The 20,000-nt window shown below is 43.8% G+C and overlaps 1 protein-coding gene across 1 annotated transcript in view; it reads left to right on the top strand.

The window, feature by feature from the left end:
- MYO5A (myosin VA) overlaps positions 1–20,000 on the top strand; it is a 50,453-nt gene that overhangs the window by 17,272 nt on the left and 13,181 nt on the right. Inside the window, exons 17-27 of the mRNA XM_015823707.1 lie at positions 2,926–3,082; positions 4,692–4,931; positions 5,593–5,841; positions 7,028–7,121; positions 8,222–8,319; positions 9,480–9,623; positions 10,719–10,772; positions 11,988–12,215; positions 13,266–13,274; positions 14,693–14,793; positions 19,350–19,548. Coding sequence (XP_015679193.1) covers positions 2,926–3,082; positions 4,692–4,931; positions 5,593–5,841; positions 7,028–7,121; positions 8,222–8,319; positions 9,480–9,623; positions 10,719–10,772; positions 11,988–12,215; positions 13,266–13,274; positions 14,693–14,793; positions 19,350–19,548 — 1,573 coding nt within the window. The remainder of the gene's footprint in view (positions 1–2,925; positions 3,083–4,691; positions 4,932–5,592; positions 5,842–7,027; positions 7,122–8,221; positions 8,320–9,479; positions 9,624–10,718; positions 10,773–11,987; positions 12,216–13,265; positions 13,275–14,692; positions 14,794–19,349; positions 19,549–20,000) is intronic.

The raw sequence follows: 20,000 nt of genomic DNA, 5'->3' as shown, positions 1-20,000 counted from the left end.
CTCCAGTCCCCTGATCATCTTTGTTGCTCTTCTCTGTACTCTTTCTAGAGTCTCAACATCTTTTTTACATCGTGGTGACCAAAACTGGATGCAGTATTCCAAGTGTGGCCTTACAAAGGCCTTGTAAAGTGGTATTAACACTTCACGTGATCTTGATTCTATCCCTCTGTTAATGCAGCCCAGCACTGTGTTGGCCTTTTTGGCAGCTGCAGCACACCATGCAATTGGATATTCATAAGCACGTGGGCTCTGTTTTGCTGCCTGCTTCTGAAAGCAAGAAGTTGTAGAATGTCTGGTGGAGCACAATATGGGGTAGATGAGCTGTTTTTAGTTTGATTAGGGGCATGAAAATTAGTTACAGGCTTGGCCTAGGCCAGGGGTAGGCAACCTTGGCTCTTTTATGACTTGTGGACTTCAACTCCCAGAATTCCTGAGTCAGCAAGGCTGGTTCAGGAATTCTGGGTATTGAAGTCCACAAGTCACAAAAGAGCCAAGGTTGCCTACCCTTGCTCTAGACCAAAAAACACAAATCATGAAAACTAAATATTAGTAACGGCTAGTCATATGCACTGTCTCTGCTCAAGGGCTGTGAAGACTAAATCCTAACTGTGGGAAGCAGAGACATTTCTTGAATGCATTTTGTTGGCCACTCTGACTGATGCCCAATTAGATGAGCCATTGGCCTCCTCTAGTAGAGCTGTCATCGGAATAGCATCATTAACATTCCCCAAAATAGCATGTGATTAGCTAGATTTTATCTAACATAATTTCCTGAGGCTTTACACAAAATAAACTCAGGGAGAGAGTAGCATAAGAATGATAGATCCTTATCTTCCCTTTATTGTCAGCCCTCCCATGTAAAGTAGACAGGAATACACAACTAGTTGAGCTAATTTATTGTAAGGCTACACTAAGAGAATCGTGGACGTCTGGGCTTGCAAACTTCCCATCTGCCATTTTGAACCATCTAATCCATTTGAGCAGGTCCATCCTCAGTTCCTTTCTCAATCAAGCCCTTGGGAGATCTTCCTTTTCTCACCGGCCTGTTTCCTAAACAGCATCTCTTCTCTTCCTGTCCCAAGATCTTCCAGACATTCCATTCCATTTATTCAGACGATACATCATCATCAAAAGGTTTTGAAAACTTACCACATAAGACAGAGTAGTAACACGGTACCTACGGATAACAGGTTGGAGACTCTTTTGATGGCTTCTGTACGCCCCAAAATTATTCTTGTTACTTTAGTTTTTTTTTTTAAAGCTGAAATCGTGCAGAATTTGAGTAAGAACAACATCCTGCAGGACTTGGTGCTTTGCCAAGACTTTAATCATTTTGGCACCTGCAGCAAGGACCACCTCGTTTAGTATCTATTGCAGTCAGACTATCACTCAGGAGCCAGGGCATCCTCCAAGCGCAATGGAGGGAAGAAATATTTTCCAGTGTATACTATTATTTTTGGTGCTTCTTTCTAAGATATCTTGCTTATCTAAGTAAGCCTGAGGAGTCAAATCAGGTTTGACTGATGAAAGGCCTCCCCGTTTCAGATGACTATAATGAAAGATATGAAGTTAGTTCTGGGAGCTCATTTAATTTTATGTAAAATAAAGCCTATCCTTTTTGGAGGCAATTAAAAGTCTGCTGCATGGGAAAAAAAGAAGCACATAATTGATGCATGTATATTGATGCATGTATACGCAGTGCACGTGTTTGAGGGAGTCATTTCTGCCATACTTGGAAGGTTTGCAGTTTTTCCATGTAGATCGCAGCATGAACTGTAGCATAATAGTTAAGAAACAGAAGCTGCACATCTGTGCTTCTTTAGACAGAGATCCTCAAACGTTTCTGAACAGGAGCACTTTGGGAAGGTCTAATCTAGAGAAAAGAAGGACTGAGGTGACATGATAGCAGTGTTCCAACATTTGAGGGGCTGCCCCAAAGAAGAGGAGGTCAGCCTATTCTCCAAAGTGCCTGAAGGCAGGACAAGAAGCAACGGATGGAAACTGATCAAGGAGAGAAGCAACCTGGAACTAAGGAGGAATTTCCTGACAGTTAGAACAATTAACCAGTGGAACAACCTGCCTCCAGAAGTGGTGAATGCTCCAACACTGGAAGTTTTTAAGAAGAGACTGGACAGCCATTTGTCTGCAACAGTATAGGGTCTCCTACTTGAGTAGGGGGTTGGACCAGAAGACCTCCAAGGTCTCTTCCAACTCTGTTATTCTGGAGTTGTTGTCGGTGTCATCTCACAGGTGAACCAAAGCTGACCATGCCAACATGGGTGCTTCCAGATCCCTTGCAACTTTACATAGACAATAAAATTGGCCACTTTGGGACCACTAAAGCTGTCTTGATCGTGACTCGGTTCAACCTGCCTCATGTAGTTGGAATACATTTGAAAGAGGGACTACTATGAATAATCTCTTGAGTCCATGAAGAGAAGGACGAGGGGGGACATGATAGCAAATCTTCCAATATTTGAGGGGCTGCCACAAAGAAGAGGGAGTCAAGCTACTCTCCAAAGTGCCTGAAGGCAGGACAAGAAGTAACGGGTGGAAACTAATTAAGGAGAGAAGCAACCTAGAACTAAGGAGAAATTTCCTGACAGTTAGAACAATTCACCAGTGGAACAACCTGCCTCCAGAAGCTGTGAATGCTCCAATGCTGGAAGTTTTTAAGAAGAGACTGGACAGCCATTTGTCTGAAATGGTATAGGGTTTCCTGCCTGAGCAGGGGGTTGGACTAGATGACTTCCAAGGTCCCTTCCAACTTTATTATTATTATTATTATTATTATTATTATTATTATTATTATTATTATTATTATTATTATTGTTGTTGTTGTTGTTGTTGTTGTTGTTGTTGTTGTTAATTAATTAATTAATTAATTTCCATTCTTTCTTTTCTCTCTCCCATTTTCTTGGTCAGCCTTGCAATGTTCTTACGAAGAACCAAAGCTGCCACCGTTATCCAGAAATGCCAGCGCATGTATGCTACCCGCAAACGGTATCGACACATCCGAGCAGCCACCATTACTCTCCAGTCGTACCTGCGAGGCTACATTGCCAGGAAGCAGTATCACAAGGTAAGGAAGGCCCTGGCTGTGATTTTGAGTCCCTTCCTAAAGTTATGATCCAACAATACTTTTTTTCCAGGATGCTGTAGAATAGATACGTGTTTTAATGTTATTTCTGTGGGCCCATTTCTCAAGATAGAGATCAGCGTTCTTGCACACCAATGGAAAAGAAGATTAGTGGTGCAAAACTTTGCCAATTATGTTTCCCCTAATACATAATGTGAAAGTCGTATAACCTCTACTAGATATTCCCTCTAATCCTTTCCCAACGTGTTCAGCAGCGGGGTTAGCTGCTGACAAAAACATAGCTAAAATCCTGACCTATCAACATCCAGAATATTTATATTTAGTGGGTTTGGACACACTCTTATACCTCCTTATTTAAACCAACTCCCCTGTTTTGTAGTTGAACATTATTCTTTAAGGAAAAAAAATCACTGCATTCTGTTAAGATTGTAGAAGCCTTTAAAGACAGATGCTCCTTTAGTTTTTGAACCTTTGTGGCTTTGCAAGAATCCCAAAGATGGCTCAGTTGGGTTGATGGACAATGTCTTCTGACACATCAGTGGTGTTCCGGTAATTAAAGATGATTTCGTTCTGCATAGCGTGTTCTTTGCCTGTGGAAGCTTTTGCAACAGCTGTCTTGTGATTATAAAAACTGGTATGGAAAATAATTACTGGCCTGTAAGAAGAGTTGAATCACCTGCTCACCTGTTCGGAGGAGATCCCTAAATGAGATTCCGTTGGGAGGCTCACAGTTTTACAGGGATCGCCACGGTTCCAACTCTAGAGATGCTGTTTTGTAAACACTCAAATGCGCTTAGGAAAATTTCTGATACTTGAATATTCTTTGGATGTCCTGGGAATATTTGTGTCAGCCTGAGGACCTGCAGGAGCTGTTGAATCAAGGTATTCCTAGAGCATTTGAACAGAGCAATGACATAATAATAGTTGGAAATAGATTGTTGTGTGTCCTGCTGTAACTCAAGTGTAAGAAGTAATATTCAGATGACGGGGCTGTAAACGTGAAAATAGAGAATGGCTGGTTAATGTAGTATTAGAAAACAGCCTTGTCTAAATTGTTTTCCTGATTCCCTGAATGAGAATCAGAAGTGGAATTTTTGACTGGCAAATGAGCAAATGTCCCAGCATAATCTTGTGGTGACAGGAAGGATGAAGGATCTTGAATCTTACCTAATAGCTGTATTCATTTTGAGAGTTTTAATTCTTTGTATCGATTCTGAGTATTAGTTTTGTATCATGTAGGAACAAACTACAAATAGCAAACTGATTTAATTTATCAACCGAGTCTATCGGTGTTGGAAAAAAAGCAATATTTATTTCAGTTATTTATAAAATGTGAATGTTTAGTCTGTGACTTACGGCGTGAATACTTGTATAGTTTTAGCCTTGGGTGGGAAAGCATGCCCACTCCTATAAATTGGGAGGAAATATTTTTCCTTCTCAGTTTTAAGGTGCTTATTGTTGTTGTCTTTTAATAAGTTTTCGCTCAGCCACAACTCACTTTCCTTGTGCTGTCAGTTAATTGTCCCTTGTAGCAGATTTTCAGATCCTAAAGGCAAGGAAAGGATGCTCAACCTGTCTTTTCAATGCGCAGATGCTTTGGGAGCACAAGGCCACCATTATCCAAAAACATGTGCGTGGCTGGCTGGCTCGCTTGCGCTACCACAGGACTTTGAAGGCCATTGTCTACCTGCAATGCTGCTACCGGCGCATGATGGCCAAAAGGGAGCTGAAGAAGCTGAAGATAGAAGCTCGCTCGGTCGAACACTACAAGAAACTCAACGTTGGCATGGAGAACAAGATTATGCAGCTCCAGCGTAAAATCGATGACCAGGTAAAATGAACCTAATACAGTGATGGCGAACCTTTTAGAGACCGAGTGCCCAAACTGCAACCCAAATCCCACTTATGGATCGTCGAGTGCCGGGTGGGCGTGGCCCATTGGGTGGGCGTGGCCCATTGGGTGGGCGTGGCTGCGGTGGTAACGGCAGACTGGGTGGGACTAAAAAGTTCAATCAATCAATTCCAACTTCGCAAGATCTTTTTTTTTCCACGAGAAGTTGAAATTGACTGATTGAACTTTTTTTTTTTTTGCACACGGTGGCGGAGGCCTAAAGTGAAAAGGTTTTATAAAACCAAGTGAAGGTCTAGGACTGGGGCGACGGCGCGTGTGCCCACAGAGAGGGCGCTGAGTGCCGCCTCTGACACCCGTGCCATAGGTTTGCCACCACTGACCTAATAGCCTAGTGTTCTCTTCCTACCCACACCCACACACACCCACACACCCACACACACACACACTTAAAAGAGCAGACTTGATGGACCACTAGATCTTTTTCTGCCATCAGGCTTCTATGTTTCTATATTTCTAACCTGAAAAAATAAGCATGGGATGGTGCGCATCTCCTAATAGGAAGCAAGATGATCCATAAATATTTAGCCTGTCACCTGTCGTACTCTAAAGATTGATCTGCATTATTTTGGGTTTGGTTCAGACACGAGATTCCAAATCCCTGGTTGAGAAGCTAACCATCTTAGAGGCGGCCTATGCTTCCGAGACGGAGAAGCTGCGGAATGACATCGAAAGGCTTCGGATGAGTGAGGAAGAGGCCAAGAACGCCACCAACCGCCTCATGAGCCTTCAAGAGGAGATCAGCAGGCTGAGGAAGGAGCTGGGCCAGATCCAGACCGAAAAGAAAGCCATCGAAGAAAAGGCGGGTCTCTATAAACAAGAAACGGACCAGGTAAAAGCGTTTGGTTCCAAAGGGCACCACTTCTTAAAAGTATTGCAGACGAAGAGCAACGTGGTGCGTTTGTGTGGGTTTGTCCCATTCTCCACTCCCATTAGTCCCATTCTCCACACTTCTGCTCCGGTCTCTGCCCAGTTGATTTTAGCATGTAGCTTGAGTAGAGCAGCTTTATCCGAGTTGCACTTTAAAAATACAACCCAGTTTTATCCTATCTGTCCGTTTCATCAAAACTAAGAGACCCATATATTGCAAATCATTTTTTTTTTCAAGAGACGCCTTCATAATGCTGGCTGGGGTTCATGTTACTGGGGGGCCCCCAGCCTGAGCAAGTTTGATCTACCTTATAATGTTCTAGACCGGTGGTTCTCAGCCTGTGGTCCACAGACCCTTGGGGGGGGCACGATGCCGTCGCAGGGAGTCCGTGAAGCCTTGAAGGAAGGTTATGATTTAAATCTTGAGTTAAGTCTTGGAGGTCCGTGACCACAAAAGATATTTAAAGGATATCCGTAGAGAAGAAAAGGTTGAGAATCTGTGTCCTCGACCAGAGGTCCCCAACCTTTCTAGGTTGGCGGCCCGGAGGAAAAGGAAGGGGGAGGCATGGGGCTGCATGTGGGTGCCCAACGCAAATGGGGAGGCACAAGTGTGCGTGCAATGCTTGGGGCAGGCCTAGCGCCCATGCAACACTCAGGGTGGGGCTATCGCCTCTGCGATGCTCAGGGCAGTGCTAGCGTGAGTGGAGGGAGTGCGTATACACACATGCGCACACTGGCCAGCCATTCACGCTGCCCGGTGGCCAAGAGGCCACGGCCCGGTAATGGACCGTGGCCCACAGGTTGAGGACCCTTATCTTAACCAGAGGTAGGCAACCTTGGCTCTTTTATGACTCGTGGACTTCAATTCCCAGAATTCCTGAGCTAGCCATGCTGAGGGGAAAGGGAGAGGTTTCCAAGCTGAGCCATGCTGGCTCAGGAATTCTGGGAGTTGAAGTCCACAAGTCTTAAAAGAGCCAAGGTTGCCTACCCCTGTCCTAGACCAAGTGAAATATTATGTATAGACAAGACTTTGATAATGATACCAGCAGCCTCATTATAAACTTAGCAGCTAATCTTACCAGAATCATTTATTGCCAGAAGTCTACAAATCTTTCCCTTCCAACCTTCTTCTTCTTCTTTTTTTAAAGCTGGTGCTTGAACTAAAAGAGCAAAACACACTTCTTAAAAAGGAAAAAGATGATCTGAATAGTCACATCCAAAACCAGGCCAAAGAAATTACAGGTAAGCTGAGGTCTGGAATTTACTGGCTGGGTTTTTAAAAACCAGTTTCTGTGTCCAGTAGGAATGTGGGACGCTGGGCCAGAAGGAATCCCTATTTCTCACCTGTAGAGAGACAGCAAGTGAGTGAACTGGGCTACCTGTGAAATGAAGGAGAATATTTTTTTTAATCTTGAGAATTGCATTGTGGGGCCAAAGTTAATGGCAAATTGAACCATAGCCAACATAGGCAATGCTACCTTTTCTTTTTTAATGTAAAAGTTTTTATTGTTTTTTCCCCCCTACATCTATCTATATCTATATATAAATAAAAATGTAAATGTTCGTTTGTTCAAAATCTTAAATCTCCGAAAGTTCTTCACCGATTGCTTTGAAATTTTGACACAACGTTGCATTCGAATACGCACGTGTTTTTATATACCTATATTATATAGATGTCACNTCCTCTCTTCTCTCTCTCTCTCTCTCTCTCTCTCCCTACCTACCTACCTATCTACCTACCTACCTACCTACCTATCTATCTATCTATCTATCTATCTATCTATCTATCTATCTATTTATCATCATGTGTCTGTCTGTCTGTCTGTCTGTCTGTGTATTATCTCTCTCTCTCTCTCTCCCTACCTACTTACCTACCTACCTACCTACCTACCTATCTACCTATCTATCTATCTATCTATCTATCTATCTATCTATCTATCTATCTATCTATCTATCTATCTATCTATCTATCATCTATCTATCTATCTATCTATCTATCTATCTATCTATCTATCTATCTATCTATCTATCTATCTATCTATCTCAGATTATAACCATAGTGAATGGGAAGGGCATCCTTTTATCAGTCCATCCATCCATCCATCCATCCATCCATCCGATTGTGAATATAGCGAATAGAGAGGGCATCCTGAATCGTGTTCCTTCTTGCTGCTCCTTTGCCTGTCTTTATTCATCAAAGACTCTTCGTTTTTCTCTATAAGTTTTCTTAATCACCTCCCCTTCAAAAGATGAAGCAATGACAGTACAGGAAACATTTAACCCGTGGAAGCAGCAAAGTTAATGCTGGCGCTCATTCTCTTTCCAGACTGTTTCCAAGCCAGGGCACAAGAGAACGGATTCCACCCATAGTAGCAATGAATCAGAATATACTTACAGCTCTGAGATAGCTGAGGCTGAATGGGAACCAATGGGAACAGAGGTAAGGTTGGGAAATTTTGTTATTTGTTTCTTAGTTTTCCTGGCTCGGGATACAGATCTTGTCATTACGTAACAGATCAATTCTGGAGATCATTTTTGAATATCCAGAAATGTTCTAGTATACTAAGTACTTGATGGCTGAGCCAGATTTTTAAACCATGATTTAAAATATCTCAATATTATAAAATGAAGAAAAACCTAGTGTGCTCATATTTTGTATCTTGAGTCTTAACTGTCAACCTGGTTTTTTTTTCTTTCCGTAAAAACAAGGCAGAAAGCCATAGTGTGGACCTTAAATTGTGTACTAGGTTTCATTTTTTAAAGCATTAGGACCGATACTTTTAAAATTAGCTTTGTTTATCAGACTGACCTTTTGAATTTTTTTGACTTCTACAGTAACAATTTGAAAAAAAAAAAAGTAACATCAAGATGCAGCACTTTTAAACAAGTAAAATGTACATATTCCCCGTCACGTCTTTTCATTTATGCTTGCTAAGTTTCGCACGTTGACATAATTCATTTAAAGCCAACTTGGGGTTTGTTCTTGATAGAGATTTTCCAACTGCTGCTCCAATGTTGCTGCCACTATAGATTCTCTACATCAGTGGTTCTCAACCTGTGGGTCGGGACCCCATTTGGGGTCGATCGACCATTTCACGGGGGTCGCCAAGCAAGGCTGTCCGCCATTTTTTTTGTCCGCCATTTTTTTTGTCCGCCATTTTTCCCCCTTTTCCGGCGGGTGCCTTACCTCCCTTGGGCTGGACCAGCTGGTGGTTGGCCTGCTCTGTCTCTGCCGCTTGCCAGCTATGCCTCGGCCGGCGCAGGGGGCGGAACCACGCATGCACGGCGCTCCCGGGCAGGGAAAGTCCTCGACTTATGACCGGTTGGGTAGTCCTCGACGTACGACCGGTTTAGTCCTCGACTTACGACCGGTTTAGTCCTCGACGTACGACCGGTTTAGTCCTCGACTTACGACCAGTTGGGGTCGCGGCATTAAAAAGGTTGAGAACCACTGCTCTACATTGTGGACCCTGTTTTCCTTATTTCCATATGCTTTCATCTTTTTCTTCACGATTACAAACCGCATGTAGGTCTGCCCCTCCTTCAGTAGCTTGGGAACTTTCTGATCTTCCCCCTTCCCCCTTTTGCCCTGTAAATCAGGAACCGAGTGAGAAAAAGGCACCTTTGGACATGTCTCTCTTCCTCAAGCTACAAAAACGAGTGAAGGAGCTGGAGCTAGAAAAGCAGTCCCTGCAGGATGAGCTAGAGAAGAAGGAGGACCAAGTTCTCCGGGCCAAGGCCAAGGTAAGATGGAAAAGACCACGCATCTTCTGGTCCAGGTGATGGTGATAGTTGGGATCCTATGCCAGTGATGGTATTCCATTCAGCAGGTGGAAGTTGGGTCCGTGATTCCCTCCCTGGGAAAATTCTGAAATAAAGGAGAATATTTGTTGTTGTTGTTGTTAGTTGCGAAGGCGTGTCCGACCCATCGCGACCCCATGGACCACGTTCCTCCAGGCCTTCCTGTCCTCTACCATCTTCTGGAGTCCATTTAAGATCACGCCTACTGCTTCAGTGACTCCATCCAGCCACCTCATTCTCTGTCGTCCCCTTCTTCTCTTGCCCTCCATCTTTCCCAGCATCAGGCCCTTCTCCAGTGAGTCCTTCCTTCTCATTAGGTGGCCAAAGTACTTGAGTTTCAACTTCAGGATCTGGCCTTCTAAAGAGCAGTCGGGGTTGATCTCCTCTAGGACTGGCTGAATATTTGTAGCTCATGGTTAAAATGAGGGATGATCTCTGAGCCTGGTTGTTTTCTTGCAGACATTTCATGACCCAAACAAGGTAACACCATCAGTGCTAGAAGGGCCCATAAACCCCACACCCTTCTAGCACTGATGATGTTATCTAGCTGGGTAATGAAGTGTCTGCAAGAAAGCCATCAAGCTCAGAGAGTACCATGGACCCTCCAAAGCAAACTAAGGAACACACAAAACACAACTAGTGCTTTCTTGCAGTTGTCCACTCCTTAATTTTTGTAGGTTTGATCTATTGGTGTTAGAAGCAGGATAGAATATTATTTTTTTCCCCTCTGGTATTTTGTCTCATGACCTTACAAAATTTGAGGAATATTTTACTCTTTATCTTAATGTTGATTCAGTCAGCAGAGCTACCAGTAGAGTTTTTAGTCATTGTAACTTTTGGCAAATCATCTGCCTTTCTCTCTTGGATTGGCTACAGAATTCTGTTCATCCTTTAAATTTTGAACATTAAATAAGCATGACTGATGATCTAAAAATGAATACAGAGACACCACTGAAATATCCGTTTCTTCTTGCTAATGTCTGGAATGTTCTGTTTCTAAAAGTGTAATATTTTTCTTTGTGCTTTGCATTTTTCCAGGAGGAAGAAAGGCCTCAGATGAGAGGAGTAGAGCTGGAATACGAATCGCTTAAGGTTGTGAAAAGCATTCTTTTTGGGATCCCTGAATCCTATGCATTACCCCCAAAGTAGGCTAAATTAGAAGTCACCACGATGTAAAAAAGATGCTGAGACTCTAGAAAGAGTGCAGAGAAGAGCAACAAAGATGATTAGGGGACTGGAGGCTAAAACATATAAGGAACGGTTGCTGGAATTGGGTATGTCTAGTTTAATGAAGAGAAGGATGAGGGGGGACATGATAGCAGTGTTCCAATATCTCAGGGGCTGCCCCAAAGAAAAGGGAGTCAAGCTATTCTCCAAAGCGCTTGAAGGCAGGACAAGAAGCAACAGGTGGAAACTAACCAAAGAGAGAAGCAACCTAGAACTAAGGAGAAACTTCCTGACAGTTAGAACAATTAACCAGTGGAACAACCTGCCTCCAGAAGCGGTGAATGCTCCAACACTGGAAGTTTTTAAGAAGAAACTGGACAGCCATTTGTCCGAAATGGTGTAGGGTTTCCTGCCTGAGCAGGGGGTTGGACTAGATGACCTCCAAGGTCCCTTCCAACTTTATTATTATTATTAGTAAATGGTATTTACTGAACTTTTTTTTTAAAAAAAAATCCTAATGCTTCATGTCCGTACTACGGTACCAGTAGATATGGAAGCTGGAAGCCAGTAGTGCTTTGGTTATTTTAATTATTAGACTGAGGCACACTTACAAAAGTACATGGAATTTGTAATCATCAGTATACCTGGAAGTACCAACATTTCTAGACATTTTTTTCCCTCTTGGCATGTTTTAAGTCAGTGTTTTTCAAGCTTGGCAACTTTAAGATATGTGGAGCTCAACTCCCAGGAACCTGGCTGGCTGGAGAATTCTGGGAGTCGAAGTCCACACAGTGGACAAAGTTGAAGTCACCAAGTTTGGAAAAACCCTGGTCTAAATGTTTCCATCCTGTGCATTTTAACGGATTGCCATTCCTTCTGTGTGAAAAAAAAAAATCCAGACAATATAAACACAAAGACAGGTCTGTTCTGACTTAATCAGTTCATCAATTCACAGAATTCATTAACTGGAAACCACAGGGGTTTTCACCTGGATTAAAGTAGACCTTTGTTTGTGATATACATAAAAGTCAGAACATCTTTTATCAAACCCATTAGTAACTAAAATTGGCTTCTTGATCTTGATCTTGATTTCTATTAGGACAGTTGGTGAATGAGGACAATTGTTTTTATCGCCCGCAGCGTCAAGAGCTAGAGTCAGAGAATAAAAAACTGAAGAACGAATTGAACGAGTTGAGAAAGGCTCTGATGGAAAAGAGTGCTCCAGATGTCACCATGCCTGGTGCTCCAGCATACAGGGTCCTTTTGGACCAGATGACATCTGTCAGTGAAGAGTTGGAGGTCCGCAAGGAGGAGGTTCTCATCCTGAGGTCTCAGCTGATGAACCAGAAGGAGGCAGTGCAGCCCAAGGTGAATACAGAAACAAACCTGGTTTTGTCATCCATGCTCATGTTAGGTAGCCCCAGGGTGGGTTACGTTGCTTCCTTTCTTCCAAAGTACAATCTAGGATGAAACCAAATACTAGCATGGATTTTCTTCTGTAGCTCATTAGCGGCTCAGGATATGTGTGTAATCTCATCCCCTGCAGAAAGCTATTCCTTCTCACCATTGAGTATGGTTGAGTAACAATTGGTTTTCATCCACTGTTGTATTAATTTATGGGATGTTGGAGGGGAAGTGCGCAGCATGCTCAGTTCCTTAACATTTGATTGCCACAGTCATCTGCCAGTGGCCTTTCTGAAGCTTTAGAGCAGTGGTTCTCAACCTTCCTAATGTCGCGACCCTTTAATACAGTTCCTCATGTTGTGGTGACTCCCAACCCAGCTGGCCAGGGAGGGGGGCAGGAAGGCCGTTCCGCCGGCTCCGCCCAGCCTGGTTGGAGTCGCAGTGGGGGCTGGTGCCGCGCAACCCCTGCCAGCCCCTCAACCAGCCTGGCTGCTCCTCCCCAGGCACCCCTCTTGTCCTGGCGCCCGCCCGAGCCGCCTGGGGGGCAGCAGGAGGAAGAAGGGGAGGAGGAAGAGGAGGGGTGTCTCAGTTCCTAAGACCATCAGAAATATGTGTTTTCTGAGGGTCTTAGGCGACCCCTGTGAAAGGGTCGTTCGACCCCCAAAGGGGTCCCGACCCACAGGCTGAGAACCACTGCTTTAGAGCAAGGATGTCCAACTTTGGCAACTTTAAAATCTGTGGAGTTCAACTCCCAGAATTCTCCAGCCAATCATGCTGGCTGGGGAATTCTGGGAGTTGAAGTCCACAGGTCTTAAAAGTTGCCAAGACTGGACCCCCGTTTTAGAGATTAGCAATTTCCTACAAGAAACAGTTTCCCTTGAAACGTGTTAGGATATCAAACACAACAGTTGCTGATGCAGTTGCAGTTATTCATCCATCAGCTTTAATTATTGAGTATGTCTGTTAGATAACTAGTCCATCTCTTTATTTTCCTGCTTGCACGTGGATTACCAGGATGATAAGGTAACGTTGTGGCAGATAATTTTATTTTTAATGCTGGAACCCTCGTAACCTGTCATGTGTCCATATTAATGCATTCAAGCAAGCCATTGAATTGAGCCCATGAAATGTAACAAGGGATGTTTTGATCTGCGGGACATCATACTTGTGGTATTTTGTTATTTTGGCAGTAGCTTTCCTAAAGTAAGAATGTCCAAAAGAAAAAGATGGTTCCCCTATAGCAGACATGTCAAACACAAGGCCCTGGGGCCGAATGCAGCCCGCGAAGTGGCCTGCGAAGCCATCCTGGAAACAGTGAGGGAACGGCCGCTGCTGTCTTGGCCCTGGCCCAGGCCGGCCGGGAGCCAATGTACAATTTTGTGGTGGCCATCTATGCTGAAACACATTCAGTCTTAGCTCCACAAGGCCATCTGGAAACAGCAAGGAACCAGCCCCTGCCGCGTCAGCCCTGCCCCCTGGGTGCATGCTGGGGAGGGGTCACCCTTTATGAGGAATGAAGAAATGCACCATCGCCTGGAAGTGGCCAGCAAATGGCCCTTGTCTACTTCACATATCCGGCTTGATGGGCACTGCCCTGGTCTCACCCCTTTCTGCCAGAGACCCTCAGATCTGTCCCACTCCTGCCCAGGCCCCCACAGGCACCCTTGACGCGAATGATGTAGAGCTGGCCACGCCCACCCAGTAGGCCACACCCACTCCATCCATGCCCACCCAGTAGGCCACACCCCCTCCCTGAGGGCAGCCACAATGCTGATGCGGCCCTCAATGAAATTGAGTTTGACACCCCTGCCCTATAGCCCTTTAGCTAAACAAGAAAGATCAGGCCCACACGTGAAAGTTCAATTAAACTGATATATTGTTTAAAGCCTATGTGCAGGAATCTTCCCAACTAATACCTGCTAAGATAAGGGTCAGCAGCACTCAAGGGGGGTGGGTGGGTGGACTTAGTTTTCTTACGACTCTGTAGGGATTCTAGGCTGATTCCCCCCTTTTCGCTCTACCTCCAATTCTGCCATCTTTTCTCCTTCAACCAGAAACTTTTTTATTGTGTGGCTGTATCTGTCACAGCTTTGAAACAGCCCTGGGATATGTAATTGAGAGAGAGAGCATGACTGGGCCAAAGATCAACTAGGGAAGTTCATGGCTCAATTAAGATTTGGACTCAAGCCAACCCACTTAGAGCAAATTGTTTTAGCAACTCCTCTGGAAGAGCAGCATAGACAAGTCTACATCCATGATAACTAAACAATGATTATATTATACAGTTTATTTGCTGCTGAGACAAACGTGCATTTAAGCCGCCCTGAGTCCTACGGGAGAAGGGCGGGATATAAATCCAAATATAAATAAAAAATAAAATAAATAAATAAAGCGTTTACTATTGAATCTTCCTCATTTGTTCTTCCATTGATTATTCCCAGAACACCATGACGGATTCTACAATTCTTCTGGAAGACGTTCAAAAGATGAAAGACAAGGGGGAGATCGCTCAAGCTTATATTGGACTGAAGGAGACAAACAGGTACAGGAATAAAAATCTGGTCTCCTTTTTGTTTCCCAACATTAATCGTTATCTCTACTTTTTCCCTCTGTCTTTCTGTCTCCCCACCACCACCACCACCACCCAGGCACCCTATGGCAGTGGTGGCGAACCTATGGCACGCGTGCCAGAGGCGGCACTCAGAGCCCTCTCTGTGGGCACGCGCGCCATCGCCTCAGCCCCGCCTCCCCCCGCGGCCCCCTCCTCACCAGCAGCCCCCCTGGAGGAGAGTCGCTTCCGGGCGCGGCCTGCATGGAGCAGCGCAGCCAAGGACATAGCCAGGCAGCAGGGACAAGACTCTGCCCTCGTGCCTCATAGCGTGCAGATGATGCTGCGGGATGTGGGCGGAGGGCGTGGCTGCCATGGCGCTGCAGGGCTGCCTGGGTGATCTGCGGCGGGCCATGGAGGCGGTGCGTGGTCCTGCGGGCAGGCGGGGCAGGGGGCGGGCAGGGGCGGAGCAGGCAGGACGGGAGGCGGGGCAGGGGACAGGTTTTGGGCACTCGGTCTCTAAAAGGTTCGCCATCACTGCCCTGTGGGATGTACAGAACATTTCAATAGTTTGAATTGCTTTGAATTTGAAAAGCCCCGTTTTACATTTGAAATAGCACGTTTGGAAGTGCTTGTAACTTAGGATATAATACCCTGAGCCCTAAACCACTTCCAAAATGATCATAACAGCCCATCTTGAATGTGGGATAGTTGTTTCAACCTCCAAACAGGGTATTTTGAATTCAAAACTTTTTTCACCACCTCCAGCATTCTCACTCCATACATCTTGACTTTTAAACATCCACATCTTGGGTCCTTTAGTTTTAATCTCTCTAAAGAGCACGATGGTTTTTAGTGCCTTCAGCTTTCGCAGGAAAATCAAACCTTAAATAAGCTTGCATTTGATGTTTAAAAAGTATTTTGTGGTTTTGATACACGGTTCTGAAATTTGCTAAATTGCGTGTTACCCTCGTGAAAATACAGCTTAATTGTATGCCTTGGTTTTTATCTTTCAGTATTCTTCTTTTATAGGAAAAAAAAGCTTTTTTAAAAAAAATACAATATTGTTCCAGGGATAGAAGAAGTAGGGCACTGCCTTGCCAACTTTGGTTATAGTATCAGACCTGCCCTTAGACAGAACAGCAGTGAAAATATTTTCTGATTGGCATTATAGCCCAGAAATATTACATTGGCTTCCTGTCACAGCGAATAAGTAAATCTGAGAAGATTCTTCCCTTCTTCAATTATTTGTGCTGTGTAAAATCCTTCTTATCGGGTTATATGAGAAGGTGGCTTATATGCTCGGATTTAATGAATCTGGAATAAAGCAGCCTTATCTGAACACATCTTATTATCTGGGTTGCTTTCAGGATACCTTTTACAACTGCATAACTTCTATAGCAATAGAAGTAATAGATACCGTAGTTCTATATTTACATTGGAGCAAGTCCCAGTGAAACCAGTGGATTTAGATAAGATTACACAAATACACGTTAGGAAGGTTGCATTTTTTTGTTTAAATTTAGGCATTAGGATCTTGGGGTTTGATTCTCAATAAATTTGTACAAGATTGGTTGGGTAAACATCTTGGACTTATATACACTGAGACCAAAATAGATAGTTCTTTTTGTCCCCTTTTGTTACACTCTTAGCTTGCATTGTCCTTTTACTTAGCATGTCCCATCATTTCCATCACGTGTCCCTTCTTTTTTGTTTGTTTCTGCATTTTTAAAAAAAAACACATTTTGCTTGGAAGATCATCTCCTCAAGACTGTCATTTGCTGAACGAGGATGGCGAACTGTGGCTGGTATATGAAGGGCTAAAACAAGCCAACAGGTTACAAGATTTCTCAGGATGGGGTTGTTTTTTTTTGCTGTTTTAATTTGCATTCTTTCTTTCTTGCCTTCCTGAGTCACTAACATGCTGTGGAGCTGCTTTTGGCAATTACATTCGATCCCAACGTCTTCGTTAAAGGAAAAGAAAGAAGAGTATGCTTTTATGTATTAATAGGATTTACATACTGCCTGGCTCAATATGGCTTTGGGCAGCTAAGCCAGAAGTCCAGTGTTAGGATTGATATGGCCACGAGGAAAGATCCAAGCTGCAAAAATTTAAATGCAGAGGCACAATTCATTTATAAGTACTGGCGTTTCTGTATTCATCAGGAGAAGACCAGCGAGCACATGATGGAAACACGTCCATCACAGCCAGTAAATGCAAAATCTGCCCACATTTTCTACTAGATGGGAAGAATAGGAGGACCAACTGTTCTGGCATTAACACATTCTTCTCCTGTGGAATTTTGTTTCTTTATTTTGGAAATAAGGTGAATCCCTGTGCTTATCCTGCTGGCTTCACTGCCTGGACGATCTCCATCACAGAGCAGAGACAGGGAAATAATTTATACTGGGGGTTTGCGGTATTAATGGAGAAAGTGGGCCGATTTCTCCAAGAGTCCCTAAAATCTTGGTGTCAGCTAGAAAAGCTGGCAAATCAAACTTTAATTATTGTTCTCCAAAAAGAATGCATAGTCCGGTGCAGAAAGATAAATTTCAAAATGCATAGCCCAGTACCTATCCTAGGATTGGCAGGATGAAACATACATGTAATTAAACATACGATATGCCTGTCATTACAAATAAGCTATTCTGCCGAGAAAAACACCCTTTCAAAAAAAATCAGATTTTTCAGGCCATTTTGAAAATGATCTCAACACAGTACGTACACCCTGTTCGGTAAATATAGCCGTTGAATGCATCCACTTAACTGGGCAATGGGGAAGTCAGTTTTTAAACATACTGTTTATATTCTCCGAAACTTGACTGCTTTGTGCTGTTTTTGTAGCTGAGCGATACGGAGAGTTCCATTTTTTTTAAGCTCAGTATAATAATGCTCAAAATGCTGCTTTTGCCATGAATGCCAATTTAACTGGTCTCTTTTTCCTTTTCTTGTACTGCTAACAAAACATGTGCACTTAACTGCATCTTTTTGTAAGTCTGCAAGAAGTTATTAACCTGGGGGGTGGTCTACGCTGCGGGGAAAGCAGGGGAAGAGAGCTTTGGCTCTGCAGCTTTGGCTTCTTGTCCTCGCGTTCTAGAATTGCTAGAAGGTTCTAGAGCAAATGGCAAAGAAACGAAAGGTAAATTAGCCAGATTTACCTTCACATGCTTAGTCGATGCAGCTATTAGCTGATCTGCTTAGGCATATTTAAACCCTGAAAGGCTGATGGTCTGATTATAGGTAGCCTAGTTGAGGTATGCACCTGTTTGTAGGAAATGCAGTGCCAGCATTGATCACGATTATTTATCTATTCTTTTCTTTCATTCATTCATTCATTCATTCATTCATTCATTCATTCATCCATTCCTCCTACAATTGACACCTGGTGAATAAATCATTGGTCCACCCGCCCGAAGTTGTGCACTGAATCAGTAGCACGGGATTTTTTTTGTTGTTATTAGTTCTTCTGTGGGCCTTTGGGTCAGCAATAATACTCCTTTTAAAACCGAAGCACTGAAGATTCTCTGGTCCTCATGGGTTATTTTTGCTTTAGTTAGGATACTTCTGTTTCTCTCGGAGCAAAATAATCCTGAAGGAGAAGAGGAACTCCTTAATAGACATGTCCCTTTTGTTTGTAGAAATGATTGATGGGTCCCTTAAGGGCCAGGATTACTTAATAGTTCGCTGGGGGTTAGAGACCAGCGTTAGCCTAAGACAGGGGTAGGCAACTTTGGCTCTTTTATGACTCGTGGACTTCAACTCCCAGAATTCCCGAGCCAGCCATGCTGAGGGGAAAGGGAGAGGTTTCCAAGCTGAGCCATGCTGGCTCAGGAATTCTGGGAGTTGAAGTCCACAAGTCATAAAAGAAAGAGCCAAGGTTGCCTACCCCTGGCCTAAGATGTTAGGCGTTTGAGGCAGAAAATCAAAATACCTCCTATGATGATAAAAATGTAGCAATAACCAAATCGTATTTACTTGTCGTAAACTTCAGTGTAAGTGCTATATGAAGTCTTGTTAACTAATTGCTACAAATCTGTAATTTTCTCTCCTCCCATAGTGCACCCTAGACTTTTTCCCCCTAAAGCATCCTCTTTTCAGTGGGTGTAAAATAGCATTTACTGCAGCCTTAAGCTTTGTGTGGCGTTTAGCACCTAGAATTGCAGGGAGGACAGTTCCAGAAACTGGGAAGTCCACGCACCTTAAATTGGCTGATATTGAGAGGACGCCTCTCCAGAAGGATCTGCTGCTTAATAGTTTTGCAGTCCAGCAGTCCCTGAAAGAAAATCTGGACCTCCAGCATGCCCGTGCTGGATCAGCCCTCGTTCTGCACGGGTGAAGTCGGTCGAGCAAACTTTCAGCCTCAAGTCACTCAAAAGGGTTTAAAGGGCATTTTTCTGGTTTTCTTTCCTTCCCTGATGGTTTTGTCGCTTACTCCTGTCAGCAGCCGTTGAAATGCTCAATCTGTGACGAGAGGTCTTTAAAACGTGCCTTTCCTGCTTCTCCCTGATCCTCCCGTCTCTCTTGGCCTTCCTCAATTGGCTTCTTGTAGGCTTCTGGAATCTCAGCTGCAGGCTCAGAAGAGAAGCCACGAGAATGACCTGGAGGCCCTTCGCGGAGAGATCCAGAGTCTAAAGGAGGAGAACAATCGCCAACAGCAATTGCTGGCCCAGAACCTCCAGCTGCCCCCAGAAGCCCGGATAGAGGCCAGTCTGCAGCACGAAATCACCCGCCTGACCAATGAGAACTTGGTAAGAACTTTTCATAACTCGGTAGTCTGGAAAACCAAGCTGTACTTAACTAAGTTTTGGGGGAGAAATTTTTTTTTGCCTCGACAAAACCATCCAGAACAGAAGCTGGCCTGAAGTTCCTGAAGGTTTGAATATGAATCCCGGCTCCGGCTCCTTAGTCCTGTGGGAGAGAATCTGCCCCAAACCAGGATATTGGATCTGTTGAGTCTCTTGAGCAGAGTCACATAAATCCTCTTTTCATGCTGCACACATTTCAGCATCTCTTAGAAAGCAAGATTTTTTTTACATAACATCTTCTGTTCTAGGCCACGCGCAGGCTTGCCGATGTTAGCCAGAGGGTGGCATCGCTTTCAGTTTTTTTTTTTCAATATAAAATTTTTATTATTTTCCAAAAAAACAAAAAAAACATCACAAGTATTACACAATATTATATTATATCCCACCCCCCCCCC

This window comes from Protobothrops mucrosquamatus, unplaced genomic scaffold (assembly GCF_001527695.2).
Source record: "Protobothrops mucrosquamatus isolate PMUCROS unplaced genomic scaffold, P.Mucros_1.0 scaffold1956, whole genome shotgun sequence".
Classification (NCBI taxonomy): domain Eukaryota; kingdom Metazoa; phylum Chordata; class Lepidosauria; order Squamata; family Viperidae; genus Protobothrops; species Protobothrops mucrosquamatus.
Note: the sequence above shows the minus strand (reverse complement) of the source record. Positions and strands in the feature narration are given on the sequence as shown.